Source organism: Salmo salar, chromosome 03, assembly GCF_965601325.2.
Source record: "Salmo salar chromosome 03, fSalSal1, whole genome shotgun sequence".
Classification (NCBI taxonomy): domain Eukaryota; kingdom Metazoa; phylum Chordata; class Actinopteri; order Salmoniformes; family Salmonidae; genus Salmo; species Salmo salar.
The window spans coordinates 45,612,501-45,633,421 of record NC_138293.1 but is presented as its reverse complement, the minus strand read 5'-3'; the positions used below and the strand labels follow the sequence as shown (position 1 = coordinate 45,633,421).

The 20,921-nt window shown below is 42.8% G+C and overlaps 2 protein-coding genes across 2 annotated transcripts in view; one reads left to right on the top strand and one right to left on the bottom strand.

Annotated features, from left to right (window-relative positions):
- The first annotated feature begins 1,258 nt into the window (after positions 1–1,258).
- On the top strand, positions 1,259–17,967 carry LOC106600593 (cullin-3). The gene is made up of 16 exons (XM_014192069.3): positions 1,259–1,513; positions 5,737–5,934; positions 6,223–6,336; positions 7,255–7,415; positions 8,039–8,153; positions 8,671–8,899; positions 12,696–12,841; positions 13,158–13,334; positions 13,616–13,786; positions 14,951–15,058; positions 15,350–15,474; positions 15,630–15,726; positions 15,862–15,996; positions 16,198–16,384; positions 16,632–16,777; positions 17,419–17,967. Exons 1-16 carry the CDS (start codon positions 1,454–1,456, stop codon positions 17,548–17,550), a joined length of 2,301 nt encoding a protein of 766 aa, XP_014047544.1. The 5' UTR covers positions 1,259–1,453; the 3' UTR covers positions 17,551–17,967.
- Positions 17,968–18,084: 117 nt separating this feature from the next.
- Positions 18,085–20,921, bottom strand: part of dhrs12lb (dehydrogenase/reductase (SDR family) member 12-like b) — a 4,412-nt gene continuing 1,575 nt past the window's right edge. Inside the window, exons 4-10 of the mRNA XM_014192086.3 lie at positions 20,411–20,506; positions 20,179–20,260; positions 20,034–20,095; positions 19,717–19,821; positions 19,154–19,244; positions 18,782–18,919; positions 18,085–18,591 (exon numbers count right to left, since the gene is read on the bottom strand). Coding sequence (XP_014047561.1) covers positions 18,440–18,591; positions 18,782–18,919; positions 19,154–19,244; positions 19,717–19,821; positions 20,034–20,095; positions 20,179–20,260; positions 20,411–20,506 — 726 coding nt within the window. The 3' untranslated portion in view covers positions 18,085–18,439. The remainder of the gene's footprint in view (positions 18,592–18,781; positions 18,920–19,153; positions 19,245–19,716; positions 19,822–20,033; positions 20,096–20,178; positions 20,261–20,410; positions 20,507–20,921) is intronic.

Here is a 20,921-nt window from a genome sequence, read left to right as displayed (position 1 = left end):
AACATCAATTGTCAATACTAGTTAAATCTGATATTTTACAGTGAGAACCTATTATAATTAAGCAATAAGGCCCAAGGGGGTGTGGTATATGGCCAATATACCACGGCTAAGGGCTGTTCTTAAGTATGATACAACGCGGAGTGCCTGGACACAGCCCTTAGCCGTGGTATATTGGCCAGTGGTGGAAAAAGTATCTAATTGTCATACTTGAGTAAAAGTAAAGATACCTTAATAGAAAATTACTCAAGGAAAAGTGAAAGTCACCTAGTAAAATACTACTTGAGTAAAAGTCTAAAAGTGTTTGGTTTTAAATATGCTTAAGTATCAAAAGTAAATGTAATTGCTAAGATATACTCAAGTATCAAAAGAAAAGTATAAATCATTTCACATTCCTTATATTAAGCAAATCAGAAGGCACGATTTTCTTTATTTTCTTTATTTTTTCTAGGATAGCCAGGGGCACACTTCAACACTCAGACATCATTTACAAACAAAGCATTTGTGTTTAGTGAGTCTGCCAGATAAGAGGCAGAAGGGATGACCAAGGATGTTCTCTTGATGTGTGTGACTTGGATCATTTTCCTGTCCTGCTAAGCATTTGAAATGCAACGAGTACTTTTGGGTGTCAGGGAAAATGTAAAAAGTACATTATTTTCTTCAGGAATGTAGTGGAGTAAAAAGAGCAGTAAAAATGCATGTTTTGTCATACTCATGGTATATGGTCTTCCCTGTGGCTCAGTTGGTAGAGCATGGTGTTTGCAACGCCAGGGTTGTGGGTTCGATTCCCACGGGGGGCCAGTACAAACAAAAAAAATGCATGAAATGTATGCATTCACCACTGTAAGTCGCTCTGGATAAGCGCGTCTGCTAAATGACTAAAATGTAAATGGTCTGATGTACCACGGCTGTCAGCCAATCAGCATTCAGGGCTCGACCCACCCAGTTTATAATTGGACTTAGTTCTAATTTATAATTGGACTTAGTTCCAATTTATAATTGGACTTAGTTCCAATTTTTAATTGGACATAGTTCCAATTTATAATTGGACATAGTTCCAATTTATAATTGGACATAGTTCCAATTTATAATTGGACATAGTTCCAATTTATAATTGGACATAGTTCCAATTTATAATTGGACATAGTTCCAACTTGTTGAATGAGGAGGATGAACGTTCTGTATCTTTTTGTGAATTTATTTTTTCGACAGTTAATCTCGCGTGATTTCGGTGCGCCGTTAACACTGCGCAGTAGAAGATTGTTGTCCGCCATCACTGCAAGAGAAGCTAGGCAAAATTTGAGAGAAGAGTGACAACAACAGCGCAGAGAGACGGACCCAAACCCAAGGGGAAGGTCGAGGGAGATCTTTACCACTTTGCATTTGAAGGCCTCCCTGTTGCAGCCTAAAATAGTATTTCATGTTAACTTAGAGACGACGGACGTACTAACTAATCATGTCCAACCTCAAAGGCGGCGTCAAGAAAGACACCAAGATGAGGATAAGAGCCTTTCCTGTAAGTAACGTTACTGGCCGGGAACGCTGAGACGCGAGTACCGGGGATGTCACTTGCTAGCTGTTTGATGCTAAAGATAGGCCAGACTAACTGAGCAAATAGGTTTCACTGTCAGCTAACAAAACGTCCTATTTCGTTGATTAATAATCGCTCGTTGGCTTGCTAGCTAGCCTGATAAGCATTGAGTCGATCGGGTTATGTTAGCTATTTGTGCAAACTGGGAAATATACACTAACTAGCTACTAGTGTACGTTAGTTAACTTGCAGTGTTGCTGACAAACCTGTCAACCAGCTAGCTAACTTAACTAGTTCTCAGATTAACGTAGCTAACTGGCTACCTACATGGCTAGCTGGCTAACTAACCTACAGTATGTCAACTATCTAACGGTACCTAACAAACAAGTTGCCAGGTTAACCTTAACTTTGCTACATAGCTAGCTAGCTAGCCTACCAAGTTCGCCAGTCATAGTAACTAGCTAACTCGAGATGTCACTTGAAATGTAGCTAGCGAAGGTTGTTTTGATTATCATTCAGCCTGACCAACGTTAGATAGCTAACGTTAGTTGTTAAGTTAGTTAGCCAGTTTGCGAGGATAGATATGGTGCATTCATGACATGTTGTAAACTCGGAACTCCGAGTTAAAATTAACGTACTATCCAAGTGTGAAAATCGGGCCTCATCTTTCTACAACGATTTTATAAGTCGGACATTTCCGAGTTGTCTTGAACATGGCAAATATGATCTATTATATTGGTGGGTCCACTGGACTAAAGTAGTTTTTTCCAAATTTGAAATCCCACGTGCGTCCACATACCAGTGCATTCGTAACAACCTAACCATTACAATACAAATGACACTCGCATTGACCTCCATACAAATATTCCTCTTCCTCTCACACAATAAGGAGTTCCCTTGACCCCCAGTGTAAAAGAGCCAACCGAGTTGTAGATTAAAAAAATAAAAATAAAAAAACATGCAGAAAAGCTGCTGTGTTGTTCAATGTACATATAACCAGGTCAAAAATCAAGACCTATGGTTCGCAATGCTCCCACGTAGGGACATGGAGCCTGCGATAAGAGTCCTGTGGCTTCAAGCTATTCGAAATGGGAAATGTCGTAAATCGGTGTAGAAGTAGGCTACACGTAGCTGATGTGTGGGAAAACATTTTAATCACAGGTAAGACATTTAACTTGTTTAGTATAGTCTGTTTGTAACTCCACTCACCAGTAGTAGTTGTATAGTCTGTTTGTGTTGTAGTGCTTGGCTAGCTAGCACTCACTCGTGGCTGCTAGCAGCGTCATAAAAAGGGGCAGCGCCACAATATTACATTTTTCTAAGTAGTGAGAACACTCGGGAGCGGCAATGCTGAAAGTAATCTTTAGACATGTACTTTGCTTAAATGTAGTTTTGCAATTGACTAAAACAAGCAGACAAAATGTTTTATGTTTGAAAAAGGCAAAGTATTTGCTGTGAGCCAATGGGGTAACCACAGGTTGTTTTCCCCACAGGTGGGAGGGGCCGCAACGTTCTATCTAATACCGACTGGGTCTATATAGGATTTAGAGCATTTGCGCATGGTTGTCCTAGATGACTTCAATTAGAGCCTGGAAAATAACTAGCAAAATGCTTTAGAGGGGTACTTGCTTCCGAAAATACTGTTACTGAAGGCATATCTATAATCCCTAACTGCTTGTCCGCCCATCCAAATTGTATAATGTGTGGATAACTAAAGAAAGCTTCTGAGTCAAACTTCTCTCCAAACCGGCATCAATAACTTGGCTGTGGTAGACAGTGGTAGGCTATGCGTAAGATCAGAAGTTATAGGTTTGGAGAAAAGTTTGTCTCAGACAGTTTCTTTACAGATATCCGCACATTATACAGTGGATGGACAAGGAGTTATGGATTATAGATGTCTAACAGGATTTTACAAATACCCCTTCTTAAAAATATTATAGACTTCTAGGATACCCATGCGCAAATCTTGACTGTTCCCTAGCTGTGCAGCTAGCTAACTACCCAGCCGAAAATACTAAAGGTACCAGAAAGGGTAGCCGACTCAATTCTACAATGGATGATGGAGTTGAGCGGTGACTAGTGTGGGCGGGCTGGAGCTCCGACGTCACATAAAATCCCGTGTAAAAACTTGACGTTGCCACTGCTGTCCGCACACACTAATCACCACTCAACTCCATCGGAAATTGTTGAGTTTAGTCAGCTGCAGAAATGTAAAGTATATAACTTGACTTGCTAGCTGCCACTAATCTGTTGTCTGTCAGAACCAATTCATTATCTTGGCCTACTTTGAAACGGTTAACGTTAGCTAATTGAGGAGCACAGCTAACTACTAATGTTAGCTAACATTACTTAGTGGTTTGGTTATTTTTGTCAACAGCTTTTGTTGATCAAGACACGCATTACACAACGTTGCTTACGGAGTGGAGTTTGGTTCTCTCTTACTGAGTACTTTTATTTGGTGATCAAATAGTATTTTCCCTTTGCCCATTTGTCAAAGTTTATTTGGTGTTTTTTGGAGATGTGACTATTTATAGATATTTAAAAATAGGCCTGCTATGTTGCAGAACTAGGTAAACATGGAGAGCTATATGCTGTAGTTGTCTTTATGTGGTGAGAGGAGCCTCACATTGTTGGATGCCAGAATTTGGCAGCATATGTGAAGGAATGACATTGCAGTCAGGGCCCTGGGCTTAGCCAGAAGTGTATTCCATCTCTGAATTCTGCTCTCTGTCTCTTATCTTGCTCCTTCACACACACAGTGTTACATTCTGACAGCTTGAATGCTGCAGGAATAGCGGCAGCATCTGTGACCACCAGGGTTGCAAAATTCCGGGAACTTTCAATAAATGTCCTGGTTTTCTGGAAATCCTGGTTGGAGGATTCCCGGAATAAGCAGGAAATCTGGAACAATGCAACCAGGGAATTTATTGAAAGTTCCTGGAATTTTGCAACCTTAGTGATCACACACTGTCTGTGTGTACCTGGACATGTAGCCAGGGTATGGGATATGCAGTTTTTGCCTGCCTGCATACCTGCAGCTAGCCTGGCTGACGCGAGCCACGTGACTTAAAGCGCACTTTTGACACTTTTCCCGACCACATTCTCTCCTGAATTAATGATGTGTTTATATGGGCAGGCTAGCATAACAACTCAACTGGTTTGTTATAGTGATGGACCATTTCTGCATTAATTTGTATTTATTGATTTATTTCACCTTTATTTAACCAGGTAGGCAAGTTGAGAACAAGTTCTCATTTACAATTGCGACCTGGCTAAGATAAAGCAAAGCAGTTTGACAACATACAAAAACACAGAGTTACACATGGAGTAAAACAACATACAATCAATGATACAGTAGAAAAAAATAAGTCTATATAGAATGTGAGCAAATGATGTGAGATAAGGGAGGTAAAGGCAAAAAAGGCCATGGTGGCAAAGTAAATAAAGTATAGCAAGTAAAACACTGGAATGGTAGATTTGTTATTTGAAGAAAGTTCAAAGTTCAAATGTAAATAATATGGTGCAAAGGAGCAAAATAAATAAATACAGTAGGGGAAGAGGTAGTAGTTTGGGCTAAATTATAGATGGGCTATGTAATATCATCGCTTATTATCATTTTCATGTAGGCTAATGCAGATATTTAACTTCCTGCTGTGTACATTCTGCTATTGATCATTTCCAAATAAAAAAAATGCCAAGGCTTACATCAAGCGCTTTGTATCTAACTTCTGTTGTACCGTCACAACCTACACAAAATGCCTAATACTAATGTTTTGACCACAATTAGCCTAGTCACTTGATGTTCTATTGCATCAACCTTTAATTTCTTCCACTTTCTCTACCAATGAGCAACACAGACATCCCTAATTGTAGGCGAATGGCATTGTTTGTTTTAAATGTGTTCAGACAAGGTTTGCTCCAACTGCCACAATTAAGTCACTGTGAAGTCAAAATGGGCTGTTTTGTTTTTTTCCCCTGTTATTGTCGCTCAGTCAAGTTTTAAGCGCAGGTCCATCTTGTGGGTGATTTTGTTATTCACAACCTTCAACACCTTTTTATGAAACAATTGACAAATATCTCATCTGTGCAGATTTGCAGCACGAGGAAACAACAGTTTGTAAGAATGAACGGACACATGTGAAAAGGGTTTAACTTTTCTGTTATAATTTTCTCTTCGCCATTGTGTCCTACTGCCATCTCTCCCCTAGATGACAATGGATGAGAAGTATGTCAACAACATCTGGGACCTTCTGAAGAATGCCATCCAGGAGATCCAGAGGAAGAACAACAGCGGGCTGAGCTTCGAGGAGCTCTACAGGAACGCCTACACAATGGTGCTGCACAAACACGGCGAGAAGCTCTACACAGGCCTGCGTGAGGTCGTCACCGAGCACCTCGTCAACAAAGTAAAGGACTACGCTTCCCACAATGCACTACTGTATTTATCTTATCGAAAAGCATTTCCCATAATACGCTACGAAAGTGACCTCCGCCTTGTAGCTTATCAAGTTTTCTCATTATTTTGAATGGTTTTCAAGTGCGAAAACGTACGAGAACACAATTGAAGATCTTCATGAAAGGCATCTGGTGGAAGTAAATTAAACAGACTTTAGATCAGTGTCTAGAGGGAACTTCAACATAGTCTCAGCAATGATATAGCTTCTGTCATTATCAATACTCATGTCTTTCCATAGGTACGAGAAGATGTCCTCAACTCATTAAACAATAACTTCCTGCAGACATTAAATCAAGCTTGGAATGATCACCAGACGGCAATGGTCATGATCCGAGACATCCTCATGTACATGGTAGGTGGCCTGCTTTCTGTCTTATCGTATGGTTATTTAACCATTAAAGAACAACCATTTTGTTGTGAGACTGAATTGGAGTGCCCTAGCAACCCTGCCAAGAAGCAAAACCAGCATATCCAGCGGGGATATGCTGGAAAATATGCATGATTTGAATGAATCTGCAGAATTCCTGAATTCTAGTCCTGAATGATTCTGAAGATGTTTAAAACCTCAGATGGGCCTAATCAGTACTATTGCTTCTCTAGAAAGCTGCCTAGAGTATTTCCTTGAAGTGTAAATAGTAGTTTCCTCTTATGATGGCATGACCCTGGCAGACTCCCCTCACCTCTACATCTCATGGCGGGTCGGTGGCCAGGCACTGGGCAGGCTCAGCCTTCTAGTAGCTGTTTGCCCTGGGCAGAACAAAGAGCTACTATTTTATCTATCCATTTTGAGAACTCTGCTTGATTTACTGTAGCAGTGAGGCCGTGTGAGTGGTTGTGCGAGGGTGTGTGTTTACTGTGAGAGCGCACGCGCCTTAAAGGTGGGGGGGACATGACTCAATACAACCAATGACAGCTGCATTTGAGACTGCAGAGTTCTCTAAGGGGATTCTTTTGTTGCTCTTCCTCTCACTCAGAACTGAGGTTTCAGGCATATTTCTTCTATTTCTCTCATGTATTACGGACAGAGTATAGATTTGCATTGGTTAGTGTGACCAAGCTGACCTGCCTATCCAGTATCATATATTGCTTTTCAAAGCAGAAAACAAGACATTCTTCTGATTCCTTCATCTCTTTCCCCTTACCCCTGCCTGAACTTTTAATTTGCGTAAAGTAAGCTCTGGCTAACTGCAAATAACTTTCTCCTTGGAGGACAATGAAATAGTCAAATGTGTTCCATTGAAACTTATCTCCGTGTTCTACTCCACTCCAGGACCGGGTTTACGTGCAGCAGAACAACGTGGAGAATGTGTACAACCTGGGCCTGATCATCTTCAGAGACCAGGTGGTGCGCTACGGCTGCATCCGAGACCACCTCCGCCAGACCCTGCTGGACATGATCGCACGTGAGAGGAAGGGAGAGGTGGTTGATAGGTACGGACTATTCTAGGGTCTGTCTAACAAAAAGATCTGGCCCTCTATTCACAAATTGTCAGAGTATGAGTGCTGATCTAGGATCAGTTTTTCCTTACAGATCATGTTGAGTATGTCGGGGGGGAGGGGGCTGATCCTACTCAATGCATTGTGAATACAAGTCCTGCTACTGTTTATCAGGTAGTGGCTATTTGGTGAGGCTGGTGTATGAAGGTCATGTGCTGGGTGACAATGGCTGGCTGTGTGATGTAAGGTTTAAGCTCTAAAACTGCTCCATATTTTTCTTTGACTGTTTTGTATGTAAGCCTATCATAAGGGCAGTAGCATAACCTATTCATATAGCACTGATCTTGTTTGTATGCTCTCAACTTGGGAGATACGCAGCCGAGCCTAATACATGAAAACCCACACCATGACCGCTCTGGCATGTGGTTTTTACTTGTAGTTGAGTCAATGTGATCTCTTTTGAAGAATCTATGTGGTTGTGTAAGGAATCATAAAACTCAAACCTTATTAAATGAAATGTATTTATGTCACAAAGTGCTATACAGATGGTTTTTACTCATGTAGTTGAGTCAAGCGTTATTGCTTTAAAAATAAAATAAAAATGTGCGCGTGTACAGGGGAGCGATCAGGAACGCCTGTCAGATGCTGATGATTCTCGGCCTGGAGGGCAGGACTGTGTACGAGGAAGACTTTGAGGCCCCCTTCTTAGAAATGTCTGCAGAATTCTTCCAGGTAGGTTGGGCAACACTTAAAAAAAAATGTTTAGTTGTTATTGTGATTGGACAAATCTGCTGAGGTTGTTTGATGTTGTCATGGATGCTAAAACAAAAACTTAACCAAGCTATTACAAAACGTTAAGATTCATTAAGTCAGTGACACTTCGCACTCTCCTAACCCAAAATAGCGATTTTATTTTTATTTATTTTTTTATTTTATTTTTTTCTCCAACATGTAGGTGTGACATCTTTGTTTGTGGTCATGCAAATTTTGATGGCCTAATGATGCATCCTTTCACACGGACTACGTTCTTTGCGGGCTTAGTCATTTTGATAGCCGGGGATGTGATTTCCTGCATTTCTGACATTTATCTGCCATTTTATATAGGAACTGCCCTGTTCCCTAGTAAAAACAGATTTTCCTGCCCTGATTACATACCTTCTATCATCTTCCTTTCTGTCCTCCAAGAGTGTCTGAATAACCCCAACATCATGATCCTCAAACATGCTCTGCTAATCTATCCCCTCTTTAGATGGAGAGCCAGAAGTTCCTAGCGGAGAACAGTGCCAGTGTGTACATCAAAAAGGTGGAGGCCAGGATCAACGAGGAGATAGAGCGGGTGCTGCACTGCCTGGATAAATCCACAGAGGAGCCCATTGTCAAGGTGGTGGAGCGGGAGCTCATCTCCAAACACATGAAGACCATCGTGGAGATGGAGAACTCTGGCCTGGTCCACATGCTCAAGAACGGCAAGACCGAAGGTAAACATGCTTGTTTTACAGGCATCAGATTAAGATGGATTAAAACTGAATTGCCTTATAATCCTAACTAATGAGAACTGTGTGAATTATTTCTGGAGACCTGGGCCCATTTTCAAAAAGCGTCTCAATGTAGGACTGCTGATCTATTACCAGTTTCTCCTGTCCATATTATCAAATTCATTATGATCTGAAAGGGAAAAGTTATCCTATATCAACATTCCTACTCTGAGACTTTGTGAATTTGGACCCTGGGCTGAGGGTGATCTTAATAAGATTGAGTCAAGCATGTTATCCAATAGTGTTGCACGGTATCACGGTACCAAAATGTCATGATACATTTTACATTTACGTCATTTAGCATCTTATCCAGAGCGATTTACAAATTGGTGCAATCACCTTATGATATCCAGTGGAACAACCACTTTTACAATAGTACATCTATATCTTTTTTTTGGGGGGGGGGGGTTAAAAGGATTACTTAATCCTATCCCAGGTATTCCTTAAAGAGGTGGGGTTTCAGGTGTCTACGGAAGGTGGTGATTGACTCCGCTGTCCTGGCGTCGTGAGGGAGCTTGTTCCACCATTGGGGTGCCAGAGCAGCGAACAGTTTTGACTGGGCTGAGCGGGAACTGTGCTTCCGCAGAGGTAGGGGGGCCAGCAGGCGGATGAACGCAGTGCCCTTGTTTGGGTGTAGGGCCTGATCAGAGCCTGAAGGTACGGAGGTGCCGTTCCCCTCACAGCTCCGTAGGCAAGCACCTTGTAGCAGATGCGAGCTTCAACTGGAAGCCAGTGGAGTGTGCGGAGGAGCGGGGTGACGTGAGAGAACTTGGGAAGGTTGAACACCAGACGGGCTGTGGCGTTCTGGATGAGTTGTAGGGGTTTAATGGCACAGGCAGGGATCCCCGCCAACAGGGAGTTGTAGTAATCCAGACGGGAGATGACAAGTGCCTGGATTAGGACCTGCGCTGCTTCCTGTGTAAGGCAGGGTCGTACTCTGTTGTATAGCATGAACCTACAGGATCGGGTCACCGCCTTGATGTTAGAGGAGAACGACAGGGTGTTGTCCAGGGTCACGCCGAGGCTCTTAGCACTCTGGGAGGAGGACCCAATGGAGTTGTCCACCGTGATGGCGAGATCATGGAAAGGGCAGTCCTTCCCCGGGAGGAAGAGCAGCTCCGTCTTGCCGAGGTTCAGCTTGAGGTGGTGATCCGTCATCCACACTGATATGTGTGTGCCAGACACCTGGTTATCAGAAGGGGGGAAAGGAGAAGATACATTTTAGCAACAAGTCTCTTGTATGTGCCAGTCAAATTTATGTCCACTTCACTTTCATGCGCATCTCACTTGTAGCAGCTGTAATCCAACAGCTGCATCCCCTTCCAACCATCACTCACCTGCTTCTCTGTCTGCTCTTCCTGCGCATCCATTCCTCCATCAGTTTAAAAAAAAAATCTAATTCAGCCGTAATGGCAAGCGGGGATGCAGACCCTGATGTTATATTTGTAAATGTTATATATTGGAGCAGTGCGCAAAGCGTGCAAAGTCATCGCCTGGTATAAACAAGAGCACAGGCAGTCTGCGTAGGCTTTGCAATTGCAAATTTGCTGTCATGCAGCCTCTGAGTGACCGAGAGGAACATGGAGCACAGCTTTGTGACGGGCATGCGTGCAGCTTTACAGCAAAGCAAACATTTCAAACCGGAAGAAAATATATATGAACCATATTATTCCTTTTATCTTCCTGCGTGATTTCTCTCTGATTTAATTTAATTTCACAAAACATGTCTCGGGCCGTTTTAAACTAATCCCGGGTCGCTAATTATTGGTTTGATAACCAACAACAATGCTCAGTCATGTTATATAGCTAGCTAAAAAAGCTGCTAGCTAAAAAAGCTTCTAGCTTGACAGTAGGTCTAGGCAAATTTGATTGGCACAGTAAGAAAGGAAACGGGTCTGCTACTCATGAGATGTGCTTCAAAGTTAGGATTCATATAGGCCTACTGTAAGCCTAAACTATATTTAAAAATGATATATTTCTAGTGCTCCTTAGGCACCAAATTCTGTTTGTTTTTAAAGTTGGGAGTTGAGAGTGGTGTGTGTTTGAGTCTGTGAGGCAGTATTTCCACTGCAGTAATTTAGCTGCACAATTGTTGCCGCCTCGCCCCAAAAAATATGGAACATGAGAAAATATTTCTGCAGTCGCACTTTGAAGATGCTAGAAAAGTCAACATTTACTTTCTCTGCAAACAAAACAAGTAATGAATATAATAGAGTAGAATAGTTTATCTATTTCACATCTACGGGATTGGTGACCCCGCCCCCCACGGGATAGTTAAGTTAGCGTGCGCTAATGTGATTAGCATGAGGTTGTTAGTAGCAAGAGAATTTCTCAGGACATAAAGAAATGTATGGGCAGAAAGCTTAAATTTGTGTTAATCTAACTGCACTGTCCAATTTACAGTAGCTATTACAGTGAAAGAATACCATGCTATTGTTTGAGAGTGCACTGTTATGAATTTGAAAATGTATCAATAAACCAATTAGGCACATTTGGGCAGACTTGACAACTGTTTGAACAGAAATGCAATGGTTCATTGGATCAGTCTAAAGCGTTGCGCATACACTGCTGCCATCTAGTGGCCAAAATGTAAACTGGAACCCCCATAGTAGAATAGTTAATCTATTTACATGGTTGGCTTGTTTGTTCTTTGAGAAATATTCCTCAAGGCGCATTCAAGTTGCGAGCGCCATAGGGAGGGAAACATGCGTTCTGACATTGTGGGAAAACGGCAGTTTTAATGGCATTTGATAAAAAGAGGGGAATCTGCACTATGCATAGGGGAGAGTGGGGCTAAATGTAACACGGTTCTATGACCTTAGAACATTTTCACTGCCCTGGAAATCTAATTAACCTAATACTAGCAGAGCTAGAGCGGTGTTTGTCAGACCATGAGTCAGACCATGAGACATCTCAAAATCTGTCTTCTCATGGAAACGTCTAAAGCATCCCAACAGTTTGGCCTACAAAATAATGACCCCTCTGTGGAAAGGTGAGTCTCATGAACACGTGCATGCCGGTTGCTCTAGGACGCTCACAAGACTTGTCTGAAGATCCCCAGTAATTAATGGAAGTATATATGGAGATAGTTTAGTGCCTAAAATAAGGGTATAAATACATAAATCATAGTTTCCTGATCTTTCTTATCTCAGATATAGGACCGACATGTCAGAACAAACTTTCTTTTGATGTTTTAGTTTGATTGTTCCTAGTAGTGAATCTGTTATTCAATTCATTTCTATGGGCTAATAGCACTAATGCCAAATTCAATGTTTCAGCAAATATTTTTTTAATATACAGTACCAGTCAAGTTTGGACACCTACTCATTCAGTGAAGTGGGTTTGTTGCTGTTGCCAGTCTTAGTGGTTTATCAGCCTGTCTGGTTTCCAGCATATTTAAAAAGATAGTGGTTCATGTTGAACATGGTCTGACACGCGTTGACTCTCTCAAACACTCTTAATAAATCAGTTGGAGATGAATAAGTTCTCAATCACTCGGGCCTTTACAGGTTCAGTTTAATTTGCTTCAAATGCATCTCTTGAGCTCTGCAAGCTCACCTGGCAAATGAACGCTGTAACCGTGGCAAAGCCAGAGACAGACAGACAGATGGTGCATATTTGACAGTGCTTAAACAATGTAATGTGTCATTGCAATTTTGAGTGTAGATCTGTATATTTATGAAGTTCCTTAATAACCCATCTATTCTTTCCTCCTTTCCCTCACTCTCTTCTTCTCCAGACCTGGGCTGCATGTACAAGCTGTTTAGCCGTGTGCCTAACGGCCTGAAGACTATGTGTGAGTGTATGAGCTCCTACCTGAGGGAGCAGGGCAAGGCTCTGGTGTCAGAGGAGGGAGAGGGCAAGAACCCTGTCGACTACATCCAGGTACGCTGGGCCTAATCTCAAAAATCAAAGATTGTCTGGCATTTTCAAATTCAAAACATACCCATAACAAATCAGGGTACTGAGTATTTCCTGACCAGGAAAAAGTCAGGACTAAAAGTCCTAAAATCTAAAGTGTTTAAAATAATATGAGTAACTACCCCCATAAGCATTGACGCTAATGTTCCAGACCACTCTTTTTACCACATCCCGAAAGTTGACACATGCACCACTTTGACTCTAATAGTATCTGTGTTTATGTTATTATAAAGTGTGCTGTGATTTCTTTTAAATAAAGTTGGATTTGATTCCCCTCTAGGGCCTGTTGGACCTGAAGACGCGGTTTGACCGCTTCCTCCTGGAGTCGTTCAACAACGACCGGCTCTTCAAACAGACCATCGCAGGAGACTTTGAGTACTTCCTCAACCTAAACTCCCGCTCCCCCGAGTACCTCTCCCTCTTCATCGACGACAAGCTCAAAAAGGGAGTCAAAGGGGTACGTCACTATAGTGTTCAATCTTCTCAATTTTACGTCACTACACTTCAATGGGATAATCTCATGTGGTACCCTATTCTCCACACGGTGCACTGGCTCTGGCCAGAACCACACGGTGCACTATTTGGGTATCATGAAGTGCATCTGTTGCTGCCTTAACACACATCCTTTTTGTATCAATAACATAAAAACATGCTTTTGTACTTTCTGAAAAGGGAAAAGAAATATGCCATATTCAAACGCATATCCCAACCCTCTCTGTCTTTTGACATTATCTCCAGCTGACAGAGCAGGAGGTGGAGTCAATCCTGGACAAGGCCATGGTGCTTTTCCGGTTCATGCAGGAGAAGGATGTGTTTGAGAGGTACTACAAACAGCACCTGGCCCGGAGGCTGCTCACCAACAAGAGTGTCTCCGACGACTCTGAGAAGAACATGATCTCTAAGCTGAAGGTGAGGAGAGGGCGAGTCAAGTCTGCTGTCAATTACATTGACATTTTTTTTATCCAATGAATTTTGTATTCCTGAATTCGATTTTTAAAGAGCAACTGAATGCAAAAACCAACTTCTTTGTGGCATCAATATTAGTCAAACATTTATTCCAGTGCCAAAATTGACTAAAAAGGGTAAGTAGGATCATTTTGGTCATAAAGTCAGCATATTCAAAAACTGAGTGTTAGATTTGTGTAACTAAGGGTCAGCCACTGTTTTGGGAAAATTTGAATTGAGACAATGCGCACATATTCCAACATTCTAAACCCATTCGTGAGCATCTTTTGTCCCGCCTCGACTTGTTTTGTAACATGATTCGCTACGAAACACTGTCAGACAGACACACACTCTGGTAATAGATAGTGAGAAAGTTATGAAGAACTACACAACACCAAAGCGCACACATCGCCACTCGCCAGTGACTTGATGAGCCGATTCGTCTGTGGCCTGCCTGCTCAATGTTCCTACTAGCTAGCTTCATTGACAAACCCAGAGATGGAACTTAGCTAGCTAGTGATTTTGGGCACTGACAAACAGCATGTAGCTTGTGCTTTTATTTACGAGTTTGACAGCTTGCTGATGATGAAGTTGAGACTGATGATGATACTCAGTACACTGACTAGTTTTTCCCCATGCACATTTTTTTACTTGAATTTCTGCACCAAACACCTTAGCTAGATGTAAAATTGCTTGACTAAGACATCTGCAAAAACGTCAATTTATTACAGATTTCTTGATTTATCTTAGATCAATTCTGACTATTTTGAGGAAGTGATCGTGGCTATGTTGTTGCTACGGTGTCTCAAGAGGGACAAACACCAGTAACTGCCAGGGTACGCTATGCAAACCTAACACACCCACATCGAACCACACCCCCAAGACCCTAATCAAATTTTTCTTAATGAGCAGCAGAAAAACGTTGAATCGGTGTTCAGCCCCCCCTTAATTAATAATAAAAAGTTACATTGTTACTTTTTATTATTAATCAGGAGTTTAGGATGTTCTTAAATCTTCTATCTTAGCGTTAAAATGAACTTGTAGCTGTTTGACCTGACTGTCCGTATTGTGCTGATCCCATCACTGAACCAGTATGACTTACTACGCTGTGTTCTCTTCTCTGTGTAGACTGAGTGTGGCTGTCAGTTCACCTCTAAACTGGAAGGGATGTTCAGAGACATGAGCATCTCCAACACCACCATGGACGAGTTCAGACAACACTTACAGTCCACGGGGGTAAGACGGTGTTGCACTACTATACCTCTCTGCTCACAACACACACCTAATCGTACACATTTCTAAACACTCACACCTGGTAGTACACACGCATCACTCAAAAACACACCTTGCGGTTCACAGGTTTAAGATATGATGCATACAATTCCTCTTTACGTCATCAGCGAGACTGACATTGATATAAAACTCATCTGATCTTCTCCTGTTTATGTTTAATAAATGCAACCCTGGACTCCTTTTGTGTCTTGGTTTTCTTTGTCATTTTGTGACCGTGTCTGCTGTTTCCTACAGGTGTCTCTAGGGGGCGTCGACCTCACCGTAAGAGTACTCACCACTGGCTATTGGCCCACGCAGTCGGCCACGCCCAAGTGCACCATCCCCCCCTCCCCCAGACATGCCTTTGAGGTCTTTAGAAGGTATGATTTATTCTCTTTTTGCTGTTGTTTTTCACCTTCAATTACAATACAATAAATTGCATTACATGCACCTCTTTAATGCAACTACTAGATGAACCAATTCCTTGGTTGATGAAAAGTATAGTTTGTAACCAGTTATTTACCTCCCCCTGCAGGTTCTACTTGGCCAAACACAGCGGCAGACAGTTGACACTCCAGCACCACATGGGCTCAGCAGACCTCAACGCCACCTTTCACGGTCTCATCAAGAAGGTAAAGGGCCCTGCCTGCCACAAATGGATGGAGGGGCTAGCTTTCCTAAACTGTACAATGGCAATTCTCAACTTTTATTACCCTGTCTCACTTTCTCTTCGTCTCTCTTCCCTTTCTACCTGCCTGCCGCTTCAGGAGGATGGTTCGGAGGTAGGAGTGGGAGGAGCACAGGTGACAGGCTCGAACACCAGGAAACACATACTGCAGGTCTCTACTTTCCAGATGACCATCCTCATGCTCTTCAACAACAGAGAAAAGTCCACCTTCGAGGTAAGAGCCAGACACCTTTATAGGCTTGTCAGTCTCAATCACATGGAAGTGTTCACAGATAAATGCAATCCTCTTTCTTCTCCCATTCATCCTCTTCTCCCATATATTGTTTTACTCCACTCTCTGCTTCCCTTTTATTTCTCATCCTTCTCTATCATCCTCCCCCTTTCTCTTTTCTGCCCCCTCCCTTCCCCACTGTAGGAGATCCAGCAGGAGACGGACATCCCGGAGAGGGAGCTGGTGCGAGCGCTGCAGTCGCTGGCCTGTGGCAAGCCAACCCAGCGCGTCCTCACCAAGGAGCCCAAGTCCAAGGAGATCGAGAACGGCCACGTGTTTACAGTCAACGATCAGTTTACCTCCAAGCTGCACAGAGTCAAAATACAGACAGGTGTGTAGTCTGGGCCTTAGATGTTGATCTATATTCTGTCTGTTATTCTAATGAGATTTAATTTATTCAACTGAAAACTACCTGGCCGTATCACATTGGTCTCCCACTCTGGTTTGGGGAGTGAAAGGCTGTTGTGGCTGCAGTTAGGGTCAACTTCTTAGCTATTCCTCATTTAACCTCTGGGCATGTTGACCTTTGACTTTGCCCTGATGACCTGTACTGAACATTTGTCTTTTCCTCCCTCCAGTCGCTGCTAAGCAGGGGGAGTCTGACCCTGAGAGAAAAGAGACGCGGCAGAAGGTAGACGACGACAGGAAGCACGAAATTGAAGCAGCCATCGTCCGCATCATGAAGTCCAGGAAGAAGATGCAGCACAACGTCCTGGTAGCAGAGGTGGGTGTGGCCTTGATGTCTTTGTAGCGGTGGTGGGCGTGGCCTTTAGGTCCTGGTATCGGAGGTGGGTGTGGAGATTTTTATTTTGATCCACATTAGCTGAAATAGCAGCAGTTATTCTTCCTGGGGTCCTCACAAAACATAGACATGAACAGCAACACAAATGTTAAACTAAGAACAAAGGCCATAACATTTTGGTAGCAAAGGTGGGTGTGGTCTTAACTTCCTGGCCTAAAAAACTAGCTCAATGGAGAATATACCTGAAATGTTTAGTCCCGGATTAAGCCTCATCTGTTTTGGGAAAACCGCCCCGCAGGGTCTGCAGAGAACTCTGCCTTTAGCTTCTCTTGACTCTGAGCCAGGTGTGGAAGAGACGTTTTTTTTTTTTAATTTAAAATCTGGATTTGAGGCAATATTAGATTTAGTTTCTCAGCTCATTTTTATGAATGTGGAATTTGCATCCTGGAGTATTTCAGTAAGTACTTTGAGGCGATTCTTTTGAACACGAGTACCAACTAATCATGTTATGATTTCTAATTCCTCAGAAGTTTGATTGTTTCGGACATTTCAGCACAATCTTTTAAACCAGAGAAATGATAGTGTAGTGTCTAATAGTGCTATTGTACTTCCTCTCTCCCTAGGTAACCCAGCAGCTGCGGGCCCGGTTCCTCCCCAGCCCCGTGGTCATTAAGAAGCGCATTGAAGGACTTATAGAGAGAGAATACTTGGCACGGACACCCGAGGACCGTAAAGTCTACACCTACGTTGCATAAGTGGATGAGAGGAGCATTGTGGATGAGAGATGGAGGGGTGTTTTTTGGACTGTTGTTCGCATGGACTGGGAAGTTCCTTTTAAAAGAAATGCTGGGAAGCTGACTCCTCCCTTTACTAAAAATAAAAGTAATAAAAGCAAAAAAGTACAAACAAAATCCATGAAGCCTTGTAGATTTTAAAAATCAGGCCCACTACTCTTCTTACTCCCTGTGAGAACTTCAACATGTATGGATTCCAGCTTCAGGCTTTTCACTGTTTTACCCTTGTAGAGATCAACCTTAAAGAATCCCTTGGGAAAGATGTGAATGCACCACATTATTTTTGTTTTCAATACTGTGTAAAAATGAGAATGAAATATTAAAAACAAAAACGGCAAATGTGGATTGCTACAAAAAATAAATTAAAAAAATATTGAATATTAAGGCTTTATTACCCACTTTGAAACATGGTAATTTTATCCTGGTCCTTCAGGCTAGCTACAAAATCGTTGAATTCTTAAGTGTGTGTCCTGAAAGATTCAGACAGATCCATAATCTGGGTTCAAGTCCAAGTTCTTTATTACCAACAGGTTAGGGATACTTAAGAGTCAAATGAGAAACCAGGAATACTATAATTTATAACTTTCAAACTGTAGCGTCAGAATGAGCTACCTACCTCAAGGTCTATGGTCACATACTGACCCTTTAAACTATAAATAGTACTTTTCACCCAGGGTCGATGTCCATTGACATCAATGCACGACAAGTGGAAGTTAGGATTCCTAAGAGCTGAATCAATTAGAATTGGTTAGGTGAGAAAGTTTATCAAAGTGGTTGTTTGGTTACATTGGGGGTGTAGCTTGAGACTGGATATATATACTCTTATGGTGCTGGTGGGTCACAAGACCTTTCAATAAGTTGGGTCAAAACTGGGTTGTGTGTCGGTGCGAGGCTGCTTTGCAGCCTGGGCCAAGATCTCCAGCTGGGTCATAAAGGACCGGACCTCCTCGGGAGAACTGTGGGTCCAGGCCAGGGGCAGGTGGGCCGGGACCGCCCGCCGATCTGAGGAAGAAAAAAAAAATCACACCCAGCCCATTAGTGTTAGTGTGCACTGACTGCTGCAGGGAATGCATTGGCATTTTCTGCTCAGCCCTAGTTGATTAAATGAAGTAAACGCAAGTCAATTTAATGAAACATTTTAGGGGATCCCTGCCCCACTGGTACTAAAAAACACCGACGCACTGGTGCCCACCTTGAAAGAACTTTCCGCTGCGTGTTTTGCCAGCAGCACGGGTCAGTGCCAGCCACACCACAGTGTCAGCTCCCTGCTCTGCACTACGCAGCCTGTCCCCCATCATCTGGTGGAACTGAGGCATAGATGCAGAAACCGCTGGGGGGAGAGATGTCATCTGACTGCACCAAATAACTAACAATCTTATGTTTACAATTTACAGCACATTACTCAATCTGTATAAAAGTATCTTCAGTCAGTGTCTACCCTAATATACGGTACATGACTCAATGTGTCTGATTTCTATCCCCCTGACCTCCCCATGGTACCTGGTCTGTCTATCCCCCTGTCTCCCCGTGGTCTATGTATCTATCCCATGCCTCCCCATGGTACCTGGTGTGTCAGCCCATCCAGGATGCATGACGGAGAAGTGGATGGCTGGGTGGTGTTTGGCCCATTGTTCTGTCAGCACCACCTGCTGTCTCTACAGGGGACAACAATATAATGTGCTATTAAGCAGACGCTTTTATCCAAAGCGATTTACAGTCATGCATGTGTACATTTTTCATATGGGTGGCCCCGGGAATCTAATCTACAATCCTGGTGTTGCAAGAGCCATTCTTTACTTACTGAGCCAAACAGTTGGTAGAGCAGCACACTGACACTCACTAAAGCGATCATATCACACAGGTAATACAATCTTAACGTGTGCTGTACAACATTACACTGCAACCCCAAGCAAGGTATCCTACCACAGTGGAGGCTACCGAGGGGAGAATGGCTCATCATAATGGCTGAAACGGAGCAAATGGAATGGCATCAGACATGGAAACCATATGTTTGATACCATTCCACTAATTCCGCTCCAGCCATTACCACGAGTCTGTCCTCCCCAATTAAGGTCGCATCAACCTCCTGTGCCCTACCATCATTGGAACGCTGTTCTCCTCTCCTACCTTATTCTGGGCGTAGACCATGGTGCCGTCAAAGGAACCTTTTGCAGACTGGAGGTCATCAGGTTGGAGTTTCTGGACCAGCATGCCCCCTGATGTTACTGTTATCTGGGAGGACGGGGTGGGAACGGGGTGAGAGGGTGGTCGTCACTAGATGGCTATGCCAGAATGGACAAAAGAGACAATGTTGCAGGATATTGGCCAATATTGACAGATATTTATTTTTATTGTAGAAACTCCCACGGCGTATCCCCACGCAATATCCAGACCATTGGTTTGGTTGTAAATTAGAGTATCCATCCGTGTGTGCATATACCCACCACCCTCGCATCCCTGCTCTTCTGAAGTAGTGGAATGAGGCTCTGGGTGAGAAGATACATTCCTAAATGGAAGGAAGGAGAGGAGGAAAAAAAGAGAATTATACCTATACAACTCATTGATCACTCTGTAGACAGTAAGTCTTACCCAGTGTGTTGGTGGCAAAGTTCTTCTCCAGACCATCATCGTTCACCTCTCTCTTGTTCACCATACACCCAGCATTATTAATCTGAACCAACACAGAGAAACAGCATAACCCACTCAATAACTCCTTACTCAATATTCACTCTATTCTCAACACACTCAATGCTCCATAATGGAGTTTAGCAAAAAGCTATAAAAAAGTGAAAGAGGGAGAGAAAAAGTCTGTGGTGCCTACCAACACATTGAGGGAGGGGTATTGCATCTTAAAGGATTCAGCAAACTCCCACACCTTGTGTGTCTCGGACATATCCAGATGGTGAACGTATACTTCCTGGAGTGAAAAGTAATACAATAAACCTTTGCAGTATGGCCAGATGTTGTTCATTATACTGTATATAGCTGAGTTTGACACAAACACACATGTGCATGCACACACACATGCACAGTGGCGGTTCTAGACCATTTCAACTGGTGGGGCCAAACTGGGGCCAGTTGTACTGTTAGAGGGGCCAGTTACATTAGACGTTATTGTTGTCATATCGTTTTCTTCACTGCATTGCAGGCATTAGCAGGCAAAAGACCATGTTCATAATCATTAGTGGTCCGCGTTGCCACTGTGTAATAACGGATGTAAAAAAAGAACGATAGCAAAAATTTGTTATGTAAAAATTCTCATACTCCACATTTAGGGGGGACACAAGGGGGTCCAAAATTGTTGTCACAGGGGCACTGGATTCGAACCAGGC

What these genes read in the sequence shown, in the direction of transcription:
- LOC106600593 (XM_014192069.3), top strand. Translation starts at nt 1,454, where the DNA reads ATGTCCAACCTCAAAGGCGGCGTCAAGAAAGACACCAAGATGAGGATA. An exon ending in TGTCTGCAGAATTCTTCCAG is followed by an intron (nt 8,154 to 8,670) that starts GTAGGTTGGGCA and finishes TCCCCTCTTTAG; the next exon opens with ATGGAGAGCCAGAAGTTCCT. An exon ending in GCCTTTGAGGTCTTTAGAAG is followed by an intron (nt 15,475 to 15,629) that starts GTATGATTTATT and finishes CTCCCCCTGCAG; the next exon opens with GTTCTACTTGGCCAAACACA.